Below are 24,386 nucleotides of genomic sequence, written 5' to 3'. Positions count from 1 at the left end.
AATTACAATTGCCACGCAATGTTCTCCACAAGAGGTAGCTTTGAGCAGCACAAGTTAGTTAAGAGGTTAGTACTCGGTCACTAATGCGGTAAATCTTATCATTAGTTAGGAAATCGTGTATATATGTTTAAATGCTCTTCATTGAGCCAAAACGGCGTGTCTAGGAAACTGGTTGAGCCACTATTGACAATGGGTTATATATATCTCAAAAAAGGGGCGCTTTCGTATATTTGGTACAACGGAAAGGCAAGCTTGGGGATAATTGATAGTATCCAGGCGCATCACACACCAACGCTGGTTTAGCCAAGTCTTCCTGGCAACTCAAATCCCTCATACAGTTCGGCAAGGAATGTATGTATGACCGCCAAGAAGATGAGGCTCTAGCTTGGAGTGGAGTAGCGGTAGTGGATTTCCGTTGTGTGGGATTCGGAAAATGAAGGCTTGTCGAACAGCCATGCTGAAGTAATTTCAATTGTGTAATAATACACAAATGAATGCGGAGGAGAAATGTGTCCTAGCAGGTGCCGACATGACTGCAGTAGTTCTGCCTGTAATTGCCTCTTATGGTAGAAAGACTAGACAGATGTGTGTGCCTCTTGAGTGTTGGTGTTGGTTTCGATGCTCTTCGGACGCCCTAGCTATGTGCGAGTAGAGTGGTTGTCCAATAGGGTTGAGACCAGAAGATCATGTAAAACTCCAGTTCAAACGACTGAGATGTTCCTCTTCAGACGAAGTATGTGACTTCTCAGCGACTGGAGTTGCTGGCTGTTCCGGTAGCAGTTCTGAGATATGTTGCTCCAGCCGGGAGATATCACGGAACCTCTTCCGGTCAACGAGGACACGAAGAGCCTCCGATCCAATCTCGAAGAAAGCATCACGCCTAATTTCATTCCAAGCCTGGAATTTGCTTGGAGAGAGATTCTCCACAAATTGGAGGAATGGGCGTGGATCAGGATTTGTTGGATGGCAGACAGCCACGGATGCTACCAGTAAGGACCGAGGAGACAGTACAGAAACCGTGTCTCTGAACTGATCATACACTAATGTTGATACCTGCTCACCCGATGGTTTGTGCTCCATGGCCATACGGCTCAGGTGAGCGCCTGCAGCCAGGAGCATCGGCTTCCTTGACTTATGGGAAGAAGCACTCTGGAAATGCATCTGGCATACACTCAGATAATGTGCCATCGCTGAGCCGAAGCCATTTCCAAAGTAGACTTCTGCATCTATAAAATCAACAAGGAGATGATTGAAGGTCTGCCGCGCGAGCCCTTCAGTCATCCGGCCATTCTGACTACCTAGGTCATGGCCCATGAGCATTTGCAACCACTTCATGATAGTACTGTGCAATCCCTCTGCCACCATGAACTTGGTCAACGATGTAGTCACTGACCGCAAACGCAGAAGCATTTGCCTCGATGTGCCATCTGATGCCCAATACCAATCAACGATCCTCGAAGCCACCCGAGATGTATTCATATCGGCCGGGGATCTGGAAAGGAGAAGTTGAGACTTCAGACAATCATTGATTATGAGTGTAGTGACTGAGCCAGCTGCAGCCATTTGATCAAATACTGCCATGGGTTCTTCGGCTAGTCGTCGTTGGCCCTCGATGCTTTGCAATGTGGTGGGTTCATGTGAGATGGGTCTGGTCGGAGTGATACGGAAAAGAGGGTTATCGAGAATGTTCTGCAAATGCTGATCGGTTGCAATCGCGGATGATTCGGGGTTGGAGAGGGGTCGGCCATGGTTGTGGCCTGATGCGGGATAAGCCCCATCTAGTTGGCGACGAAAGGAAGATGTGAGGGCATTTAACAGTTGCTGAGACTCTCGTGGAGTACGAGGTAAGGGTTGATGGATTTTAGGCCAGGACTTGAACTGAAAAATGGATGTACCCTTCATGATGGTCGGTGTAGAGTTTCAAAGTTCTGGTATGTTAGATGATGCATCCAGTGTAAAGAGGGAGGATCGACAAAGGCGGTGAAACAAGCCTTGTCTCTCTCCCTTCCAAAGGGCGAAAAAAAGGTGAATGACGAGTAGAAGAAACCAAGCACACTGACACGAAACAATTTACAAAAATTAATTCCATTCAATTAGTAGGATATAATTAAATATCTATACTTATAAATGTAGTCTAATATAATTATACTAAATTAAAATACCTTAAAAATTGTAAAGAAAAACTAAAGATCCCTTTGTTACTGTAAATCCCCCCCCAGCATCCAATAAGCGCCACTCGCTAAAAGCCAGGCAACGCCAAGACTTGAAGGGAAGCAACTCAGATCCCGTTAGCTTTTGATCCTTTCTTCAATCTTGTCATCTCCTAACGCATTCTCCCTCTCCCCCAATTAATCTCTTTGATTTTACCTCTTTCTTTCGTCTCTTCTGGCCCCTGTGCCTGTGGTTCTGGTGCTGTTCCTCTTCTGCGAGGGTGCTCCATTTCAATAGCCTTTCCCTGCGAATCGTGACCTCCTTCCTCCCTCAATACTTCTCCATCTCACACATCTTCATCAATCAACATGTCCGATATTCAGAACCGGTCCTCCGCCTCGCGGGGTAGAGTATCCGCCCGTGGTGGCCGTGGCGGTTTCAGCTCCAGAGGTGGTCGTGGTGGAAACAGATCTGCAAATGACAACTCAGACATCTCATCCTTTGAAGAGGGTGAAATTGGACAGATGAAGAAGAAGTACTCCGACACTATCCCAACTCTTAAGGAAATGTTCCCAGACTGGAAGGACGAAGATCTGGTGTTCGCACTGGAAGACTCGAACGGCGAGCTCTTGGAGGCAATTGAGCGCATTAGTGAAGGTCGAGTTCCCGTCAACCCCAATCTTCCCGACTCGAAATCAATCGAATTTTGTGATTCGAGGACCGTGACTGACTGGCTTTGCAGGTAATGTATCTCAGTGGGGTGAGGTCAAGAAGAAGACCACAGACCGGACTCGCCCTAAGCCCAAGGAGGCTCCGAGTACCTCGACCGAGACAACTGCAGCTTCCGCTCGTGGAACCCGTGGTCGCGGTGGAATAGAGGGTCGTGGACGTGTTCGCGCAGACCGGGGCCGTGGCGGTCGCGGAGGCCGTGCAGGTGCGGCTACAAATGGAACTCGCGCAGTGTCCACTGCTGTAGATTCTCCGGCGCCTACTGCTATTCCTGCTATCACATCGGAGTGGGCTGCGCCCAAGGCAGAGGAGACTGTTGCAGAGCCTACAACCGAAGGTGAATGGGAGTCGACCGAGCCTAAGAGCAGTGTGATTCCTGAGGGCACAAAGAAGGGGTGGGCGAGCCTTTTCGCCAAACCACCCGCTCCTCCGGTGCAAAAGAAGCCCCAAGCCGCTCCCCCTGTTCCCGTCGCCGAGAAGCCCGCCGAGCCTGTCGCCGAGCCATCTCCTCCCGCCCCCGCTCCTGAACCTGTGACGGCGCCCGCTGCCTCCCAGAAGACACCCGTCGCCAAGCCCACCCACCCCGTGATCCCTGCTATTCCGACCACCGCTGTTAACCCTCCTAAGGGCGATTTGACCGAGACAAACCTCGAACAAATTCCCGATGTATCCGCTCCTGCTCCCACCGCCACCGCCGCAAGCACCATTGGCAGTGGTATCGACCCCGCGGCTGTGACCGCAGCTGCTACTCCCTCCCGCTTCCCCTCGTCTGCCTACCCTCCCAGCGCTACCAAGCAGGGCCGTACCCCAGGTCTTCAACGCCGTGTTATGGAACAGCAGCAGGCTGTGGTTATGCCCGGCAACCATGCAGTGGACCGTGCTGCCGTTCAGTTCGGTAGCATGGGACTGAACGGTGACGCTATCGATATCGATGAGAACCGCGAGGAGGCCGAGACCCGCGCTCAGCCCCCCCAGCACTCCCCCGTTGCGCCCCGTGCCTCTCTTCCACCCGCGACCCAGGCACCGCACTCAATGGAGTCTGGTGCCGCTGGGCGTCCTGCTCCTGGTTTGCCTCCGGTTCCCCAGGGCGCTTCCGCCGACTCGTTTACCGACTTCGCTCGTTACTCTGAGCCCCAGCAGAAGCCATTCGATCCCTTCACCCAACAGGTGAGCCAGCCGCAGCCGCAGATCCCAGAGCCATTTGCCAACCAGGCCCCTGCTCAGCCCACTGCCACCACCGGCAGCGAGTACTCTCCTTTCTACGCTGCCGAGCAGCAGCGTTTCCCCTACTACGCCTCCTATGGCTCTTACGGCCAGTCCCAGGATGCCCCCACCGGTCCTCGCGCCGGAGCTGGGTTTGGTGTCTCTGGTGCTGAGGCCCAGGCTCAGATCCCCACCACGCAGCCTCCCAACCGCTACGGCCCTGTTGACGCTACTAACAGCGGACACAACACTCCCAACCCCACCGTCCCTGGCGCCACTCAGCAGACCCCCACTGCTCAGCATATGCCTGGCCAAAGTGCGCAGCAGCACGCCTATGGCTACCAATACCCTAACTACTACAACAACCCCCACTACGCTTCTTACATGAACCAGATGGGCCAGCAGCAGCAGCAACAGCAGCAGCAGCAGTACGGTGGCGGTAACCGCCCGAGGTACGATGATGCTCGCCGGTATGAAGATCACTACATGCAGCAGCAACAGCAGCAGCATAACCAGCAATACGGCTATGGTAGCCAGTATGGTCCCTACGCCGGTAAGGGTGGTATGTACGGCCAGCCCCACGGCGCTTTCTCTTATGACCAGCAATCGTCCTCCCCCGCAAACACCGGTAGCTTCAGCCAGGCCATGCCCAGCCGGGATTCAGTCTACGGCCGCACTGGCTCTGCCCAGCAGTCTGACAACCAGTCTGCTACTGGCGCCAATGCCTTTGGTACTGGGATGTCCGATGTTTTCAGCCGTTCCCAGGGCAGCTTTGGCCAAAACCCTCCTATCGCCGGACAGCCCCCCGTTGCCACCGACGAGGCCAAGGGCTTTGAAGCCCCCAAGGCCGGCGGTCCCAGCCCCTCCCTCGCCCAGAACCGTCCGGGATCTGCTACCAACAGCGTCCCCGGCCAGCCCCAGGCACAGACTGGTCTTCCCCCGCTCCAGGGCCAGCAGGGTCAGCAGTCCTTCGGCAGCTACCCTCAGCTGAACCCCCAGTACGGTGGACTCGGTGGACTTGGTCACCAGGGTGCGGCCACCCAGACTCACCAGGCCTCTGGCTATGGTAACAACTACGGTGGAGGCTTCGGCAACTACTATGGAAACTCTGGCCGTGGCGGCTGGGGTGGCAACTACGGCCACTAAAAAAACAAAAAGAAACGAAGGGGAGACATAATGACCCACCAAACACATATGGCGTTGCATTTGCGGATGATTTGAAAAGGGGTTTGGTTTTTTGTCCACTTCACAGGGAAAGAAACCTCTTATGTCTTGTCAAAAGGGACGGACAGCACCCAGACAATTTCTCTTCGTCTTTCTCTCCTCAACATCTGTGTAATCTCTACTTCTCTTTTTTTTTGGGGAGCTTGGCTGGTTTTCTTTACTTTGGGGGATTGTCTTCTTGATGTTTATTTTGTTTTCTTTTTTTCCTTGCCCTTACTCTCAGCCGTCTTGCTCTTCTTTGCTACCACTGCTCCCATCTGATGCGGTCTCTGTATTAAATTCACCAATTCCTCTCTAGGTTTCTCTGTTTTTCTTTTTGTTTTCTCGCTATAACCTAGTCGGTGTCTATTCGGGTCCGGTGTGTCACTTGTTTCCGCGGACGGTTTTCCAGTTTTTTTTTTTACTACCTACTTCTCCCTTCTGTTGTTCTGTCTTTGTGCCTCCTCACCATGTGAAATATCGGTCGATGATTATGATGTATGGCTGAATGGGTCTGGTAGAGGTAGATCCAATGCTCAGTTGCGTTCTGGGCTAAAAGTGTCATGAATTATGTATGTCCTGTACGATCTAGTATGGCACCTATAATGTATGGACACTGATCTAGTAATGTACATTGTAGCTCTCTCATAGTCACAAGAAAGTGCTAGGCTTTCGTTATTCATGTAGCATTCAGTCTCTGCATACTTAGGTTAGGTTCAAAGGTGTAAGTAAGTAAACCATCAATATAATTGAAACCATATCATTAGATGGAAAGGTTGAGCCGCCAAGTTCAAGCATATAAGCAAGTGCGCGGCTTCGGCTTCAACCTAGACCGAGAACTATATACAATGGAAATGCAACATGACACGGTACAGAATAGGAATCCAAAAAGTCAAATCTATGTGGTGCAAGCAAGGCCCCAAGATAATTTCAGATGAGCAAAAGAAAAGTATCCAAGCCCAAAGGTAATTTACTCAGTGAGACCGAGACCCTCGCCGCCAACCTTGTGGTAAGGCGGCTGAGCGCCGGCAGCCTTCTGAGCATCGAAGCGCCAGATACCGCCAGTCTTATCAGTCTCCAAAGCAAGATCGGCCAACTTAGCAAGACGCTGGATCTGGGCGTCGTCGGCACTCTCCTCAATACGGTTGAAGAAACGGCGCTCCCACTCGCGGCCTTCCTCCTTCTCAATGCGGCGCTGTTCGCGCTGAGCAGTCTCAATGCGCGACTTGTACCCAGAAACGGCATCCATGTCTCCCTTCTGGATGTTGGCGGCCACGTCGCCCCAGGCACGTCGGCTCTCGTACAGATCCTGTTGCTCGAGGGGAGCCAGGGAGAGCGGAGTGACGGGGTTCTCCTTGGAGTTCCAGGAGTCGACGACCTCCTTGGTGCGGGCGTCCTTGATAGAGAACTTATCGGACCACTGGCCCTCTACCGTGTAAAGGGGCTTCTTCTCGCCCTCGCTCTCCTTGAACAGGCTCGCGGTGAAGGTGTTCTTCTTGCCGCTCAGCCAGCCCTTGCCGGAATAGTCGATCTTGGCGACATAGCCGGTGCTGCTGACGATCTTGGTTGACTTCTCCAGTTCGACGAAGGGCGAGCCGTAGATCAACGATTCGATGTGTAGATTGGGTAGCGTGATCAGGTATTGCTCCTTTTCGTCGGATCCGGGCAGGGTGAGGGTGTATAGCGCATGGCCAATCTGCTTTACGAGGATAGTGCTAGAGAAAGAGGCCTTCTGCGCGTTGTATCCTTGCAGCTGTGGGTGTATTGTCAGTTATTGGCACCTCTCAATGGCTTGGTACAATCTTTATCCACTCACCTCAACACCGTTCTTCTCATTGCGGATCGCGTAGGCTGTGGCCGGAGGATGGTGGCTGCAATTTAATCAGAGGGTTGTAGTTCCATACAGAAGTAGCCTCGCGTACCTGACTTGTTCACTGACCAAGGCAGTCTCCCCCACTTCCGTGTCACCCGCCCATTTACCGATAAACAGCTCTCCAAGGAACGGGTTCAAAGGCTTTTTCTCACTACCGAGCTTCTCACTACGGCTGCAGTATTGCTGGTGCAGCGTGCTGAGGAACCACTTGAGAACCAGGAGAGCACGCTTCTCGGGATCGGCCTCCTTAGCTGGTGCCACAAAGAGGGCGGGGTGTTCAGCCCAGTAGGCGGAGTACTCGGTGAGGGAGGTAGTAGACAGGATGAAGGGAGGAGCAGTTAACGAGGATAGATCGCCGTTAAAGGAGGCGATCGACTAAGAAATTTGTTAGCCAAGTATACTCAAACAAGGGAGCCTGCATACCTTTAGGAAACTTGTCCATGAGCCCTTGCTATTGGCGGGGACCTGACTCTGAGGGGACATATTTTGGAAAAAGAATGAATTCTTAAGCTATCAAATTGGACTCGAAATCTCCAAGATAAAAGCAAGGAGTGTGGGGGAGGTGGAGGGACGAAGTTGGTCGTTGGCGGTCAGAAGCGGATAACGTCATGGGCAGGGGCTGTGTCTTCTGTGAACAGCCACAACACCAGATTGGGTAGTTTTCCAGATGCTCCCTTGCAAAGACATTCATCATCAGATGATGCATATGTTGTACATATACTGGCATCTGTTCGACATGTGAAAGACTGTTTAGTGACCATTTCTCACTAGGGCCAGTGCTAGGCTATAAGATTGGAGAGTGGACTTAAAAACAGCTAGGATTCTTCCAGGGCATATTTTTCTAATTTATAAGACTTCAAAGAGGTTTAGTTGCATTTTCATTCATTTTCCCTGTACGGAGTATGCGGGAGTACTCCGTACATACTCCGTAGTCACGGATTAATCATATCTCCCACATAGACTACCCTCGGTAGGCCCCCGGATTCTTTTCCGTCCCTCTGCCCTACTCGGCAACCCTACCGGTCTTCTCCCCGAATCACATTGGTCCGTCGCCTCTAGATTGGGCAGGATGGACCCCAAAAGATGATAGCAAGTCCTTTGTTCGGGGGCCACTGGCCTAAAAAACGCTACGTCGGAAGCAACCCGCCGATCCTCCCAGATGATAGGGAAAAGAGGCATTCGAATTTCTCTCCATGACTCACGCTTCGAGTCTGCGATGTACCTCGTTGCTGTTGACTTGCTTAGACTCAATCCATTTATTTCCATTTCTTCGTTTGTTACTACAATTCCAATTGAAGCCTTTCCCGCGCATTTACGGATGTACCCGACGAGCATGATCTCGGAAAGAAGCCGAATTTAAGAACGATTGCAGAGAATTTTTTTTTCGTATCTTGCATCTGCACCACAAGAGACTCGGATCTGATTTACCACAAGCTAGCAGGCACTAGCTCTTGCTAATAGATCCCCGCCATGTCTCCAACTACCTCGAAAGCTTCCAGCGAGGAGAGACGGTCTCAGTCCTGGGCGAATGAAAGCGAAATTCAGAGATCTCAATCCCGGCGTTCACAACGAGAAGGAGCTGTGAATACTCTTGACCACGTACGAAGTCATGTTTCGCATCATGACATGCCTGTGAATGATGACTTCCAGGAGGTCGATGCGGAGCAATATCTACGTTTTTCACCAGCCCGCAAGGTCATCATTGTTGGTGTCCTATCATTCTGCTCTTTCCTGGCACCTATCTCCTCTACCTCTATATTAGCTGGTATACCTGAAGTGGCAAAGACCTATAACACTACCGGAAGTGTGATAAACGCGAGCAATGCGCTATATATGGCATTCATGGGTATTGCGGCTCCCTTCTGGGGACCCTTTAGTCAGGTCTGGGGGCGACGTCCGGTGGGTAACAAGCAGAAGTTTATCTTGAAGTAACAATCTAATGCTAACTGGGAGTAGGTCTTTCTCGTGAGCGCATTCTTGTTCTTTGCGTTTAGCATCGGGACTGCTCTGGCACCCAACCTCCCAGCATATTATATTTTCCGTGTCTTAACTGCATTTCAAGGAACATCTTTCTTGGTTGTTGGGAGCTCGGCGTTGGGTGATGTATACGAGCCCCGAGCACGGGCAACAGCGTTGGGATGGTTTTTGTCAGGAACCCTAATTGGGCCAGCCTTTGGGCCATTCCTTGGCGTATGTGTACTCTAGCTATAAACCCAGCTCTGAGATACTCTGCTGACCTACAAATATAGGGTGTGATTGTCACCTTCCGCTCATGGCGAGTGATCTTCTGGCTCCAGGCAGCTCTTGGAGGCTGCGGCACGCTTCTCGTCTTCTTCTTTTTCCCTGAGACCTACCCGCATCTGACCAAAGGCGACATGGCCGACAAGACGACGTGGCAAAAAGCCAAATACCTTTGGCACCGGATCTCTCCCCTCCAAGTTGCTATCATGCTATTTAAATACCCCAACCTCTTCTGCACGGGTCTCGCTGCCGGTGCTCTCGTCTGGAACCAGTACTCTCTCCTAACTCCGATTCGATACGTACTCAACCCACGCTTCCACCTCACCAGCCCTATCCAAACGGGCTTATTCTACATCGCGCCAGGCTGTGGGTATCTTGTTGGCACACTCATGGGTGGAAGGTGGGCAGACTATACTGTGAAGAAATGGATCCGCAAACGCGGTGGTGTTCGAGTCCCTGAAGACAGACTGAAGTCTTGTCTGATATTTTTGGGTGGTGTCATCCCCGGCTGTATCTTGGTCTACGGCTGGACGGTCGAGAAGGCTGTTGGTGGAATCCCAGTCCCCGTTCTTGCGATGTTCTTCCAGGGAGTGGCGCAGCTGTTCTGCTTCCCTAGTCTCAACACCTACAGCCTGGATGTTATGCAGTCGAGTGGCCGGAGTGCCGAGGTCGTTGCCGGTAGCTATCTGTTACGGTACGTATTCGGTGCTCTAGGGTCGGGACTTGTTCTTCCGGCGGTAGAGAGTATGGGAGTGGGGTGGTTTAGTACCATCAGCGCCTTATTTTTGGTTGCGTCTGGGGTCGGTGTATGGCTTACGACTATCTTCGGCGATCAATGGCGGGATAAGGTCGAAAAGAAGGACCAGCGTAAGGCTGAGGAGAGCACCGAGGAGATACAGCAGAATACGACAAAGGCTGAGACTTGAAGTTTCATCGTTGGGGACATCTATGTAAGACTTAACGATAGAACATGTCATGATCAAAACAGAGACCAAAAGAGAGGTAGAGAATAAAAGCTCAAGCGTTCCCAAATTACACACGCTTACTCCCTCACAAAAGTGTTTGCGTGCTCGTTTTGCACCTCGGGGATATCTTCGTTATGAGCAGGTTGCTTCCCCTTTGGGATATCATTGGGATCTAGACCACTCTCCGCCACGACACGGTCTATCTTGCGCTGCTCGGTGAATTCTCGACAGTCCTCACGACCCTTTTTGATGTCTACAAAGCAGATAGCGATCATTGCCCCGGCACAGATGGCAAACAAAAATGGGAAGCCCATCCAGCTGTTGTGGGTATTGTTTATGATGGCTTGAATGACGTTGGGACCGATGATTGAAGACTAGAAGGTTAGTTAATTGAAGGAAATACAGCGCCAAAGACATCCGACTTACAGCGCGATTAGTTATTCCAAAAAGCGCGAAGAACATGTTATCGTAGCCGCGTGGCATCAGCTCGCTGATCATCGTTTGAGCGTACTGGAATGATGTTAGAAACTATAAGGGCAGGGATCATGTTGGGAGACCATTCAAAGTTCTGCCTACCGCATAGTATGGAGCCTGGAAAAGCCCGAAGATGACATTATAGAAGTAAAACTCCCACTCCATGGCTGTTAGCTGTAAACTCTTAGTTGGGGCCTGATACATACTTTATTGTGATACCCGATGCGATTGGTCCACAGTCCTAGCATGCCCCAAAAGGGGATGAGAACACTGAAGAAATTGGTGAACAAAAACATGGTCTTCGTCTTGAATTTGAAGTGCTGTTGGATGTACCAAAAGCCAAATGTCGAGGTGATTGAGCAGGCAGCTTGGGTAATGCCCAGATATGTGATCTGCAGGAAAGAAAATGAAACAGAGTCGTTTTGGATGATGCTGACGAGAGTACCTATTGATCCATGTTAGTGAATTCCCTCGTCTACATCTATGGATATATCGAGTCTCATTTCCACCCAGCAAATCAGGAATGAACTCACCAGTCGTGTTTAGGCCATCGGCAAGAAGGAAATAGGCGAAAAAGTACAGAAATGTCTGTGGAAGAGACCTAATTTCTCGAATGGCCAGCCAGATCTGCTTGAACCCAATGGTGGTGTAGCTTGATCCCTTTGGTATCTTCGGACCTGGTCTTTTTTGCTGGAAAATAAACCACCAGATACCAAGAACGACCCAATCTGTAGAAGGTCAGATGATTCGACTTTCGATGGATTACCCAGAAAGCCTACATGAGTTGGTAAGACAGAGTGCCAGGTTATTCGAGAAACTGTTGTTTTGGAGTGGAAGTAGAACGCTCAGATTAAGCACGAGCGTGAGTAGGTATCCAATGTTGCTGTGTGCAGTGGAAATGTTGCTACTATTGTCAGCGACATGTTAAATCGGAGCTCAAAATATCAAACATACCTGATATGATTTCTCTCCAGTGATTCAATAGTATCATATTCCTCCTGGTCGATCTTACCCTCTCTGAGATCCTCCTCTCTCGCTTTGCGCACATGGGGCGTATACCGCGCCAGACGGGGGAATACAGCAGCATAAAATACTAACGTTGCGCCGTAGGCAACGTATGCGACAACGTACAGTCCCATCGCTGTTGGCCACTGGCTTGGATGCCGGATAGACATCATACCATACTGCAGTGCCCAGCAGACCACCGTCAATGCCAGAAGAAGCCATCGGCCGAATGTTCCATAGTCCGCAGCACTTCCTAGCCAGACGAATATCACTGTCATGAAAGTGAAGCAAAGGCCGTTGGCAATAAGAACCACTGAAGATACAGATCTTGTGCCTCCCGCCCACGGCACTACACATGCCGATGAATCCGTGCAGGCTTTAGGTGGATTCGAGCCAGGTTGATGTCCGGCGCCATTCAAGGCCCACTGGAAGCTTCACGAGATTAGTCGGAAATCTCCAGTGTTTTCATTGTACATACAGAGCTTGACTGTACGATCCCGGGCCGACACCGTTATCGCCATTATAATAGAGGTAATAGGACCAAAGTTCTTTCCTGGTGGTGGTTGGCTGCTCATACGCGTCCTCGTCGACGCCGAAGAGCCGTTCATACTCCTCCAAGGTGGGATGTGGCTGTGAGGTTGGGGTCACATCAACCGCCGCGTCGTTCTTATCATTTTCATGAATCTCAGCCATGTTGGAAGTGTGAATTTGACAAGATATATGTTGTATGTGTTTCGGTTGTCTTTCATATTCAAGGTTACCCCGCATCGAACTTACCTTATCTTTTATTCCATTCAAAATGTTAAATGTCGGCAAGAACTTACTTTGACTAGATCCTAACAGGTTAAACTGAAATATTCCCAAGTGTTCCAGGTGTGAGCGCAATGTTGCATCAAGTGGAACACCGGGCACCGGGTCAACTCCGATTTTCAATGTCACCCCGTCTACACCATTTACTTGCAGACTTACATATGTAGAGAATAGGGTGGAATACTATAAAAATTTTCTTGGCTGTGTGGCTTCAATTCATAGGTGATTAAGGAATTCCTTGGTAAATTATTTCTAAGGACGTCTAAGCGAAAATGACGTGAATAATTGTGCCGCTTCTTTGGAGGCTTTGAACAATTATTATAAAAACAAAAATCCTCTCCGATGATTAAGAGGAAATTGTAATGGCCGGTTTATTTGTTGTTTTCCCTCTAATGGGCCATATCATGGTGAGAACTGGTAGTAAAGTGAGGGAGAGAGTGGAGTGACGGTGGTAGACGGTGGAGTGGTGGAGTGGTGGAGCTCATTTTCCGGAGCCTTCTACCTTCATTAGATCTAGTGACTTCGATATGGTTGCGAGAATGGGATATTTAGTACGCCAAACCACTAATTCCCCGAACTCGTTGACGGGAAATAAGTAGGCATTTCGTCACTTCGTCAGGTCTAAATAGAACAGAGGATTTCGCATGGACTGTTTTATCTACCTATCCTCCAATTCGACATCAACACACTTCAAATATACAAATCAAACTCGTGACGAAAATGGCTCTTAAGCCAAAGGTTGCCTTCATCGGCTTGGGTGCCATGGGGATGGGAATGGCCGTACACTTGCTCGAAGACCGTTTCGCCGTGACCGGGTTCGATGTCAATCCCATGGCCCTAGAGAAATTGCTCGCCATGGGCGGTGCGGCCGCTGATAGTCCAAGGGAATGCGTCCAAAGTGCATCATTTGTTATTTGCATGGTTGCGAATTCTACCCAAACCGAAGATGCATTCTTCGCGGACTCAACGGGCGCAGTGTTTGGCCTGGCACATAACGCGATTGTCATATTGTGCTCAACGGTTGCTCCAGGGTTTCCGATGGAAATTTTGGGCCGCATCCACCAAGACTTCCAAAGATCAGATATACAGTTGTTGGATTGTCCCGTGTCCGGTGGAACCATACGTGCCGCTCAAGGAATGCTGACCATTCTGTCATCGGGTCCGACGGATGTTTTGAATACTGCTCAGCCAATCTTGAAGTCAATGAGCGAGAATCTATACGAGATTGAGGGAGGGCTAGGCGCCGCAAACAAGGTCAAACTTGTTAACCAGCACCTTGCCGGTGTTCATATTGCGGCCTCTGCAGAGGCAATGGGACTAGCTGCAACCTTGGGAGTGAACACAAAGGAATTCTATGAGACCGTTCTGAAAAGCCCAGCGTGTAGTTGGATGTTTGAGAACCGAGTACCTCATATGCTCTCCAATGACTGGACACCTCACTCTGCTATCAGTATCTTTGTTAAGGATATGGTAAGCTTTCTGCCCCCAGTAACCCTTAGAGAAGCATTAAATTTCTTCCACTGACACCCACATCAGCGAATTGTGACCTCGGAAGGTCTCCTTCAGGACTTCCCGCTTTATATTGCGTCTGCCACAGAACGACTTTATCAATATGCTGCGCGGATGGGATATGAAAAAGACGACGATGCAGGTCTTGTTCGAATTTTTCTAGCACAAACTCCATCTCTGGTTTCGGAAGCAACACATTACCAGAGCCCTGATAATTCACGCGCATCTGACTTGATATGCCAATTACTGGAGACTGTCCACACCTTAGCAGCGGTTGAAGCTCTGGCCCTCGGACATAAACTCGGCATTTCGACCAGCACCCTCACATCAATTATTTCAAATGCCGCTGGTGCTAGCGAATCCTTCAAAAAGGTTGCCCCAATAATTTTGGCAGGCGATCTATTATCTGGATACACCATCACACAGACACGGGACAAGCTGGTAGGTCGGTCCTCTTCAAAACTTCGATCGACGGGACTAACCAAATCGACAGAAAGAAGTGATGACCCTTGCCCAAATGCATAACTATCCTCTTCAACTCGCAGCTACTACATTCCAACTGTTACAACAGGCTGTGACCTATGGCCTGGGCGGGGAAGGTCAAGCAGCGCTCCTCAAGTTATGGACAACATCAGACCTTTCAGCCGAACCTTTGCACATTACCGAATATGATCCAGTTCCCCTCTCGGAATTGTACTCAAAATTGCCTAAATCTGCGCACAACGTTGAAAACGTCCTATGCAATATTCAAGATCATTTACGGGCTGAGAAGGATTTCAACCTCGTTGTTCTTGACGATGACCCAACAGGAACGCAGACGTGCCACGATATTAATGTCCTGACCATGTGGGATGTTGATCTTCTGGCCTCAGAGTTCCGATCAGAGAGCGGAGGCTTTTTCATTTTGACCAACAGTCGCGCCTTGCCTTCCAACGAAGCTCGCGCGCTAGTCAGTGAGATACTGCGAAACGTTTCTCGGGCGGCTGATATGACTGGCAAAAAGTTCGAAGTTGTCCTTCGGGGGGACTCTACATTGCGTGGTCATTTCCTAGAAGAAGTCGAATCGCATATTGATACGATTGGCTCTCCCGATGCATGGATTCTCGCACCGTTCTTTGGACCAGGTGTTCGCTATACCATCGACGACGTACAGTATGTGGGTGACCGAGATACCCTGGTCCCAGCCGCAAAGACTCCATTCGCCAAGGATAGAACCTTTGGATACAAATCCTCAAATCTCAGAGAGTGGGTTCGTGAAAAAGCAGGATCGCGATTTTCCAGAAAAGACATATTGTCTGTCACATTAGAGGATATCAGACTCGGAGGAGTTCCTGCAATCGAGCAAAAGTTGCTTCTCGTGCCCAAAGGTGGAATCTTGATCGTTAACGCAGTCCAGACGGAGGATATGCTTATGTTCAGCCTGGCGTTATTGGAAGGTAACCATCCTTGTTTCTTTCTGGTTCTTTTACAGTGCATAGTTCCGTCAAACTGACTTTTCACTTGCAGTACGCAAAAAGCACAAAGTTCGTTTTGCTTATCGAACGGGAGCGAGCTTTGTATCTAGTCGTCTCGGAATCCTAGAAAAACCGGCCATTTTACCGAGACAGATCCCAACGCTGAAACCTACAAGACGCACCGGAGGGCTAATTATAGCGGGATCTTATGTTCCGAAGTCCACCAAGCAGGTTCAATCATTGATCCAAAGATCAGGGGACAAATTGACTACTCTCACTGTGGAAGTGCCAGCCCTATTGATCGAGCTCCAGAAATATCCCGACATTCCCACAATGCTTCGTCATTCATCCGTCTTGCAAGACATAGTTGCACGTGCGTCTGGAGATCTCCAAGATGGCAAGGATGTCTTGGTGATGACCAGTCGAGACCTTGTGACACTGGATTCTGTCAATTCTTGGGCATCTGAAACCTCAAAACAAAAAACGAACTTGGACATCAACAACCTAGCCGCGAATGCCTTGGTACACATTGTTCGCCACTTGAGCGTTTGCCCTCGATACCTGCTAGCGAAGGGAGGTGTGACATCATCTGATACAGCGACGGCTGGTATAGCCATAAAGCGCGCAAGAGTCCTGGGCCAGGCGGCGCCTGGGGTTCCCGTTTGGTGGTGCCAGAGCGAGGAAGATCTCAAAAGTCAAGATCAAGGAGGACGGAAGGCCAAATGGACTGAGCTACCATTGATCATTTTTCCAGGCAATGTTGGAGATGAAGATAGCTTGGCTGATGTAGTTGAGCAGTGGGCATTATGATAGACTATTGTACTTGAGTCATAAAAACAATGTATGTAGAATTGAATATAAAAAGGTCGTTGCATATCATTCGCTTCATACACTGCTAGAGTTCGACCTCACAACATCAAATAAATTTTCAAGCCGACGGTCTCTCTCATCGGATTTGATCAAGATAATAAAGCCTCGGGCCCCAGTTGCCGTCTACTTCGTGTCAACTGGTTAACCAAATACATCAACTATTATTAGGGACTTCCGGTCTCAAGAAGCATATTTCAAAATTTCTGAATAGCTGACACTAAACTTGTTCCACTTTATCGATAAAAGAGAAGACACACACACACACACTCCGCATTCTCTACACATCAAGAAATCAAAAATAGGTATAGAAGGACATGTAAGAAGTTGACCAGGGAGACTTTCAAAACTACTGTCAGACCTTTGTTAATGTGTCTAGATTACTTTACTTTGGAGGCTAATAATGTCCAAATCTGTGTGTTGATTCAAAAATAGGTCTGATGTATCTGTCCCCGAGTTCACTAAACCATAAAGGCCTCAAAATCCTCATCGGGGAGATGTGCCTTTTCATTCCCGTCAATCATACCCAGATACCACGACAGGTCGCTTCCATCGAACTCGCGTGCAGCGAAGCCGTTACCAAGATAGCCAAACCGATTAGAGGTTGTATAGCCGAGGTTGTAATCTTCCCAACGGGGCTGTTTCATGGTTTCAAAGAAATGAATTCTCGAGCCCGGCCACATCATCACCTCCCCATCGATCGTTCCTTGTTTGAACCAAGAACGACATGGAGATGTCCAAGCGGTACGAGGCATGAAGTTTCGGTGGTGCTCAAAGAAATCCGCAACTGCCTCAGCTTTGGGTTCAAAAGACGTCACACCTTCTGATGACATTTTCTCGAGCATCTGGAGGAAGTGTCTTGATATGGTCTCCGTAATTGGAAGGAAACTTCCGTGGCCGTAGGGCCCAAAGGGACCGTTGAAAACTGTTCAGCCGGAATTAGTCTTCCAACACTTTAGGGCCGAGGGTGCGGAGGGGCTCACTGAGGTAATTGGGGAAGTGTGGAACTGTGATAGAAAGGTATGTCCTTGGAATATTCTTCCATTCCTCACTCAGACTGCGAGATTTCCGGCCGATTGTCGGGTACGATGGCCGCCAACTGACATCAAAGCCGGTAGCACACACGATAACATCGACCTCGTGCTCAAGCCCATCTGCAGTCTTAATGCCCTTAGGGGTAATCTCTTCAATTGATTGACTGACAACCGAGGTGTTCTCGCTGCAAAGCGCCTCGAGATATCCATTTCCGGGTGTAGGTCTTCGGCAGCCCACTGCAAAGTCTTTTGGAACAATCGAGTCTGCGATTTCTGGATGATCCGCAAGCTTGGTCCGCATATCTTTCTCGGCGTACTAAAAGATTTTGCCTTGTCAGAAAATGGCTAGAAGTGTACTGGGTTGAGACGGGAATCTTACTGCTCGCGCATTTGCTTGCTCCTCGGATCCATTGAGAATGAATCGGAAACGGGAATTGAGCTCAGACTCGATCTTCTTGCGATATGCCAGGTATTTCTGAGGATCATTCTGCAGTATCTCCTTTTGCTTCTCATTATCTGTTCATGTCAGTATTTCGGATTAAGGTTTGATGGGCCCTGCTTAAGGGAAGCCTTACATTTGAAATTAGATCCCCCTTTTCCTGCAAATCGTTGACCAAAGCCGGCAGTCACCCACGAGGCACTGCGAATGAAGCATTTGAGAGATGAAACCTCTGTATTGGTCATTAATATACTTCCTTTCGCGCTCTGAATCGGCGAAACTCACTTGGCTGAATGCTTGGAACGATTTGCACTGCAGAGGAGCCTGAGCCGATAACAGCAACACGCTTCCCCTGCAATTGAACGCTGTCGTCCCAGTTTGCACTATGAAGTCTAGGGCCCTTGAAGGATTCGAGGCCCTTGATTGCGGGCCATTTCCATTTGCTGAAGTACGTCAGTCTTATCGTTTCACAACCGTAAAAGGACAAGGATACTCACTTCAGCACACCACTTGCGTTGACCAATATGTGACCTTTGTCCTCAAAGACATCTTCAGGATTATCTCCTTTCTGGATTTTTACATGCCACTGTTGATCCTGCTCGTCCCAGAATGCGCCTACCACCTTGTGCTCCAGGCGAATATATTTCCGAAGTCCATACTTGTCGGCAATGCCCTTGAAATATTTCAGGATTTCAGGTGCACCCGAATAACTACCAGCAGTAAGTTCAATATCCATTTAGTTATTCGGACAAGACAAGTATTTGATTGCACTTACAAGGAGGTCCAGTCTGGAGAGGGAGCCCATGAGAACTGATAGTTGACAGAAGGTATGTCGCATCCACATCCGGGATAGCGGTTCTCATACCAAGTGCCACCAATCTCTGGGTTCTTTTCGTAAAGAACTAGTTCAGTGTCTAACGGGCTTGTGTCGATGTCATGGGCAAAGTTCAACGCACTTGCGCCGGCTCCGATCACAATGATGCGGATTTTGCGACGGTATCGACTTGGCTCTTCCACGATTTCATAAGGTTTGATCCCTTTCCCAACTCCATTGGCCGCCTTGAGCTCATGATAGTCACCGATAGATCCCATTTTGGGGTAGAAGAAAGAGGATAAATAAAGTAGAGAAATGATCAGAGTGCTTCGCTCATCAAATCACGGAGATGTAAGGGCGTGGGATCGATGCATTTATGAGACTCTTCCTCGTTAGCGCACATTTTACTACATTTTGTCCTTTGGTTTGCTGAGTAGATGGTGGACAATCCGTTGAGTGCTCTTCCAAACTGCAGTGCGTTGGTGGAGTGGAAGTGGTGGAGCTCCACCACTTCTTATCATAAGGATGACCTCAATCACATTTCTCTGTAGGGCTCCTCCCACTCTCCACCATATCTCCACCATCTCCACCATATCCACCACGGAGAGAAGCGCGAAGAGGGGATAGGATGATCGTCAATCTACAAGTCTTGCCAGTACTTGTAGTCATGGAGTTGTACTTTAATCATGATAAGCCACCTAAGACCTCTTATAGGCACACTTACCCCGCTCTACCTCTGCGTTGAACAACTTATCATATCTACTATATTTTATTGATTGAGCCTGTCATCATATCCAATATGCCTGAAGGTACCAACAAAAAGCCATTGCGCATTTCCATTGGTGAGTGTTGACGCCCCTCAGTATGATATTTGGTGTAGTATACTATATTGACTAGTATACCCAGACCGCGGTGGAACCTTCACCGATTGTATCTGCAAAGTGATCAATGGGGATGATATTCTCGTGAAGATATTGTCTGTTGATCCGAAGCACTATGCCGACGCGCCAACTGAGGCGATTCGCCGTGTTTTGGAGATACACTATAAAACTTCAATTCCACGAGGCTCTGAACTAGATCTCAAGGATGTTGGTAAGAGTCATCGCCCAGAACCATGTTTAGCTACTTCGCTAATTGAACAGAATGGATCCGCATGGGCACCACGGTAGCAACGAATGCGCTACTCGAGCGCAAAGGCGAGCGCACAGCCTTACTTGTCACCGAAGGCTTCAAGGACATCTTGTATATTGGCAACCAAAGCCGACCGTACATGTTCGATCTGTCAATTCGACGATCCAAACCGCTGTACTCAGACGTCTTTGAAGTCAAAGAGCGCGTGACAGTTGGGGCATGCAGTGACTCAAATCTCCGTACCGTGAAGCTGCAATCTCCAGAGCCAGTCGAGTCGATCGTTGGTACCTCCGGTGAGGTTGTTCAAGTGCTGCAACCTATCGACCTGGCAAGCACTCGAGCTTATCTGCAAGATATATATAAAAAAGGCTTCCGCTCGTTGGCGGTGTGCCTGATGCATTCCTACATCTTCCCAACTCATGAGTTGCAGATTCGTGACTTAGCGCTCGAGATTGGGTTTAAATATGTATCTCTCTCACATCAAACCTCTCCACGACCAAAAATTGTCCCTCGCGGAAATTCTACGGTAGTCGACGCATACCTGACTCCAAACATCGAACAATACTTGCAACAATTCTCAAAGAATTTCCCTAATATCGACCAGTCCGGGACGCGATTGGAGTTCATGCAGTCAGATGGTGGATTGGTGCCCTCGTCAAAACTCTCTGGGCTGCACTCTATTCTCTCTGGACCGGCAGGAGGTGTTATCGGATTTTCCCAAACATGTTTCGACATAGAAGAGCAGACCCCTGTCGTTGGATTCGATATGGGAGGCACCAGCACCGACGTTAGTCGATACGACGGTGAACTGGATCACATCTTCGAAACAACGACTGCTGGGATCGCGATTCAAGCCCCACAACTCAACGTGAATACTATCGCCGCTGGTGGAGGAAGTATACTGGCCTGGAAAGATGGACTCATGTCAGTTGGTCCCGAAAGTGCCACCTCCAATCCTGGGCCGGCCTGCTACCGTAAAGGAGGTCCTTTGACCGTGACTGATGCAAATCTGGCACTGGGACGGTTGCTTCCAGAGGAATTCCCCTCGGTGTTTGGTGTTAATGAGAATGAACCATTGGACAGAGAGGTTGTTCTCAACAAGTTCAAGGATCTCACTCAAACTATCAACCAAGAGACGGGTAAATCACTGACGTGGGCAGAGGTTGCAGATGGGTGAGTAATATCCAGAATACAAGCATCAGATCCGGCCGCTAAACAGTTCCTTGCAGTTTCCTCCAGGTCGCCAACTCGGCAATGTGCGGACCCATTAGAAGTTTGACTGAGGCCAAGGGTTATGATGTTGCAAAGCATCACCTCGCGTCATTTGGTGGTGCAGGGGGTCAACATGCCTGCGCTATTGCCGAAGCCCTGGGAATTCGGAGAGTTTTGATCCACAAATACTCCTCTATCCTCTCTGCCTATGGGATTGGATTAGCAGATCTCGTGCACGAGGAAGAGCGGGTATGCGCAAAAGCCTTTGACGACTCTACGTTCAAAACGATATACAGCGACATGGATATTCTCGCAGACATCGTCCGAGGCAATGAGTCCATGCAACCATTTAACAATGTTCAGACCCGCCGCTTCCTGAATATGAGATACGATGGTAGCGAGACTTCAATCATGGTCTCCCTGGATAGCTCTGACGACCCTCGGGAGGAATTTATCAAAGCCCATCATCAGCAATTTGGATTCACTCCTACCAACCGTGCAGTGTATGTTGACACTATTCGCGTTCGAGCGATTGGCTCCAGTATATTCTCTGGGCCTTCGGCCAAATCTTTGAATTCCCATCCTAAACTCGTGTCTGGATCAGTGGCCCCGGTCCCTAAATCATGGGAATCCACTTACTTCAGTCCAATGGGATGGGTAAACACTCCAGTATATCATTTTGACAATTTGAGCGATGGGTGCCAGATCTCAGGACCGGCCATCGTGATTGACAAAACCCAGACAATCCTGGTCAGCCCGCACTCAAAGGCGACATTGACACAAGATGTACTGGCCCTGGACGTGAGCTCCTCAGGTCCGAAATTGACCAGTGCAGAGGTCATTGACCCAGTTCAGCTTTCCATTTTCCGCCATCGGTTTATGGGCGTTGCAGAGCAAATGGGACGCGTTTTACAAAACGTCAGTATCAGCGCCAATATTAAAGAGCGGTTGGATTTCACTTGTGCGATTTTCACACCCGAAGGAGACTTGGTCGCCAACGCACCCCATGTACCCGCCATGATTGGGAGTATGGCCTTTGCAGTCAGATCACAGATTGCCGAGTGGCAGGACAAGTTGCAAGATGGTGATGTTTTGCTCTCCAATACACCAGGTAGGTACCCCAAACCAAATACGACAGTGCTTCTAGTAGCTAACGCATTATCATGAAGAATTTGGAGGTGTTCATCTTCCTGACCTCACGGTCATTACCCCTGTTTTCGACTCTGATGGAAAGGATATAATATTTTGGGCAGCTTCGCGCGGTCACCACGCCGACGTAAGTTTTCCTTATGCTTCAAGTAATCCATAGACTGACACAATGTCCGTAGGTCGGAGGCATACTTCCTGGATCAATGCCACCCTTGTCAAAGCTTCTATCCGAAGAGGGTGCAGTCTTTGATTCATACCTGCTGGTACGCGCTGGCCATTTCGATGAGGAAAAGCTTCACCGGGTGTTGTGCGTAGAGCCTGCGCGTTTCCCAGGCTCCAGTGGATCCCGATGCTTCCAGGATAATGTCACCGATTTGAAAGCGCAGGTTGCTGCAAACCACTGCGGCATCCGTCTCGTGCGGCAACTGATCCAGGAATATTCTATGGATGTGGTTCAGGTAATTACCATTGATGATATAAGGATGCAGCGGACCAGGCTAACTGATACAGATGTATATGCGCGCAATTCAAGACTCGGCTGAGCTCGCCGTGCGGAACCTCTTGAAGCGTCTTGCCAATGATCACAATGGGGAAGAGATATCCGCGGTCGACTACATGGACGACGGGACCCCGATTATGCTCAAAGTAACCATTGATCCATCAGATGGTTCTGCCATCTTTGACTTTACAGGAACAGGTCCAGAGGTTTATGGTATGTTTATACTGATGGCTCACTACAGAAATTCCAATAACTGATTGACTGTAGGAAACTGGAATGCTCCAATTGCAATCTGCAACTCGGCAGTTATCTTTGCTTTGCGCTGCATGGTTAACTCTGACATTCCCCTCAACCAGGGCTGCATCAAACCTGTACAGATGATCATCCCTGATAGGTCACTTTTGCGGCCCAGCTTCGAAGCCGCAGTGTGCGCGGGTAACGTATTGACCTCACAACGGATCGTGGACGTCATTTTCAAGAGCTTCAAGGTCTGCGCTGCCAGTCAAGGGTGCATGAATAATTTCACCTTCGGCAATGACGGGGAGAATGGGTTCGGATACTATGAAACCATCGCTGGTGGGAGTGGCGGAGGCCCCGGCTGGGCTGGCACAAGCGGCGTGCATACCAACATGACCAACACGCGCATCACCGACCCTGAATCACTAGAACGCCGCTACCCGGTGATTCTGCGTCGTTTCATTCTTCGCGAAGGGAGTGGCGGCGCCGGAATGTATCCTGGAGGAGAAGGTGTTATCAGAGACGTTGAACTGCGGCTGCCGATGTCTGTGTCCATTCTTTCCGAACGCCGCAGCTTTGCGCCTTACGGTATGGCAGGGGGCGATGATGGCAAGCGCGGGAAGAACACATGGATCACTAAGGCTGGCCGGCATATCTCCGTTGGTGGCAAAAATTCGATCCGCGTCCAACCTGGGGACCGTTTCGTCATTGAAACCCCTGGTGGTGGAGGATATGGAGTTCCTGGGGAACCAAAGAAATCAAGCGTGGATCAGTCAACGGTCATGCCGTCGTTTGTTCCTATCGCCAACGGTAGTGTGGCCGCCAATCGGAGCTTGGCAGAGGAGGTGTAGGAGTATACTTAGTTAAACATATTCTATCTGTTTCTTTTTCTCACCAAATGTATTTCTGTCGTTTTCGATATATATATGAAAAGAGTTGGGCTCCAACAATTCAAACGTTAAAAGCTTGATCCACAAAACGCAAAGACGGAGGTTAACAGTAGGAGTGAAAGCAAGAAGGATTCCGATGTACTAGAACAGGAATGTTGAATTATATAATTTCTTGCATTCTTGGGTTCCGCACTCCATAACATTCAGACTAGATAGTATGCTGGCATGATAGCTAAAGTCTACCTTGTTATGAAAGATTGTGCTTACTGGTGATTACAAGAATACGTTTCAAACAAGAGCTGTACAGGTTGAAGTAGTACATGTATCTGTCAGGAGAGGACTACGTCGAGTGCATGGTGCAATGTGAGACAGATGTATTGAAGAGTTGTAGAAGCTAGGTTCTACAGAGCTATGAAATCTGACAGTATCTTATAAGCCTAAGTCCTAACACGGTACACCCCGATTAAATACAAATATTCCACCTTGGATGCTCAAGC

At 49.3% G+C, this 24,386-nt stretch overlaps 8 protein-coding genes across 8 annotated transcripts; 4 read left to right on the top strand and 4 right to left on the bottom strand.

Annotated features, from left to right (window-relative positions):
• Positions 1–684: 684 nt before the first annotated feature.
• N7471_004889 (uncharacterized protein) lies at positions 685–1,902 on the bottom strand (the record flags this gene model as incomplete). Its single annotated transcript, XM_057277608.1, has 1 exon — positions 685–1,902. One exon carries the CDS (start codon positions 1,900–1,902, stop codon positions 685–687), a length of 1,218 nt encoding a protein of 405 aa, XP_057137218.1.
• Positions 1,903–2,519: 617 nt separating this feature from the next.
• N7471_004888 (putative RNAPII degradation factor Def1) lies at positions 2,520–5,229 on the top strand (the record flags this gene model as incomplete). The annotated part of the gene is made up of 2 exons (XM_057277607.1): positions 2,520–2,808; positions 2,894–5,229. The coding sequence occupies 2 exons, from the start codon at positions 2,520–2,522 to the stop codon at positions 5,227–5,229; spliced, it is 2,625 nt and encodes an 874-aa protein (XP_057137217.1).
• A 1,027-nt stretch (positions 5,230–6,256) lies between these two features.
• Positions 6,257–7,642, bottom strand: N7471_004887 (OSBP family protein; the record flags this gene model as incomplete). Its single annotated transcript, XM_057277606.1, has 4 exons — positions 6,257–7,039; positions 7,103–7,157; positions 7,209–7,534; positions 7,583–7,642. 4 exons carry the CDS (start codon positions 7,640–7,642, stop codon positions 6,257–6,259), a joined length of 1,224 nt encoding a protein of 407 aa, XP_057137216.1.
• Positions 7,643–8,629: 987 nt separating this feature from the next.
• Positions 8,630–10,326, top strand: N7471_004886 (putative MFS transporter; the record flags this gene model as incomplete). Its single annotated transcript, XM_057277605.1, has 3 exons — positions 8,630–9,058; positions 9,116–9,349; positions 9,409–10,326. 3 exons carry the CDS (start codon positions 8,630–8,632, stop codon positions 10,324–10,326), a joined length of 1,581 nt encoding a protein of 526 aa, XP_057137215.1.
• Positions 10,327–10,442: 116 nt separating this feature from the next.
• On the bottom strand, positions 10,443–12,537 carry N7471_004885 (uncharacterized protein; the record flags this gene model as incomplete). Its single annotated transcript, XM_057277604.1, has 8 exons — positions 10,443–10,739; positions 10,792–10,875; positions 10,942–10,998; positions 11,046–11,284; positions 11,373–11,567; positions 11,619–11,743; positions 11,794–12,276; positions 12,323–12,537. The coding sequence occupies 8 exons, from the start codon at positions 12,535–12,537 to the stop codon at positions 10,443–10,445; spliced, it is 1,695 nt and encodes a 564-aa protein (XP_057137214.1).
• A 753-nt stretch (positions 12,538–13,290) lies between these two features.
• Positions 13,291–16,427, top strand: N7471_004884 (uncharacterized protein; the record flags this gene model as incomplete). The annotated part of the gene is made up of 4 exons (XM_057277603.1): positions 13,291–14,124; positions 14,191–14,604; positions 14,657–15,599; positions 15,670–16,427. Coding segments are annotated over 4 exons (2,949 nt in total), but the record flags the coding sequence as incomplete, so codon positions are not given.
• Positions 16,428–16,945: 518 nt separating this feature from the next.
• On the bottom strand, positions 16,946–19,049 carry N7471_004883 (flavin-containing monooxygenase; the record flags this gene model as incomplete). The annotated part of the gene is made up of 7 exons (XM_057277602.1): positions 16,946–17,409; positions 17,468–17,834; positions 17,898–18,034; positions 18,094–18,189; positions 18,243–18,400; positions 18,455–18,667; positions 18,733–19,049. 7 exons carry the CDS (start codon positions 19,047–19,049, stop codon positions 16,946–16,948), a joined length of 1,752 nt encoding a protein of 583 aa, XP_057137212.1.
• Positions 19,050–19,570: 521 nt separating this feature from the next.
• Positions 19,571–23,850, top strand: N7471_004882 (uncharacterized protein; the record flags this gene model as incomplete). Its single annotated transcript, XM_057277601.1, has 8 exons — positions 19,571–19,613; positions 19,678–19,863; positions 19,914–21,075; positions 21,132–22,225; positions 22,284–22,390; positions 22,443–22,721; positions 22,774–22,975; positions 23,030–23,850. The coding sequence occupies 8 exons, from the start codon at positions 19,571–19,573 to the stop codon at positions 23,848–23,850; spliced, it is 3,894 nt and encodes a 1,297-aa protein (XP_057137211.1).
• Between the last annotated feature and the right edge of the window lie 536 nt (positions 23,851–24,386).

Source organism: Penicillium samsonianum (assembly GCF_028829775.1).
Source record: "Penicillium samsonianum strain IBT 33392 chromosome Unknown utg000003l_segment0_segment0, whole genome shotgun sequence".
Lineage (NCBI taxonomy): Eukaryota > Fungi > Ascomycota > Eurotiomycetes > Eurotiales > Aspergillaceae > Penicillium > Penicillium samsonianum.
This window is presented reverse-complemented; position numbering and strand designations above follow the sequence as displayed.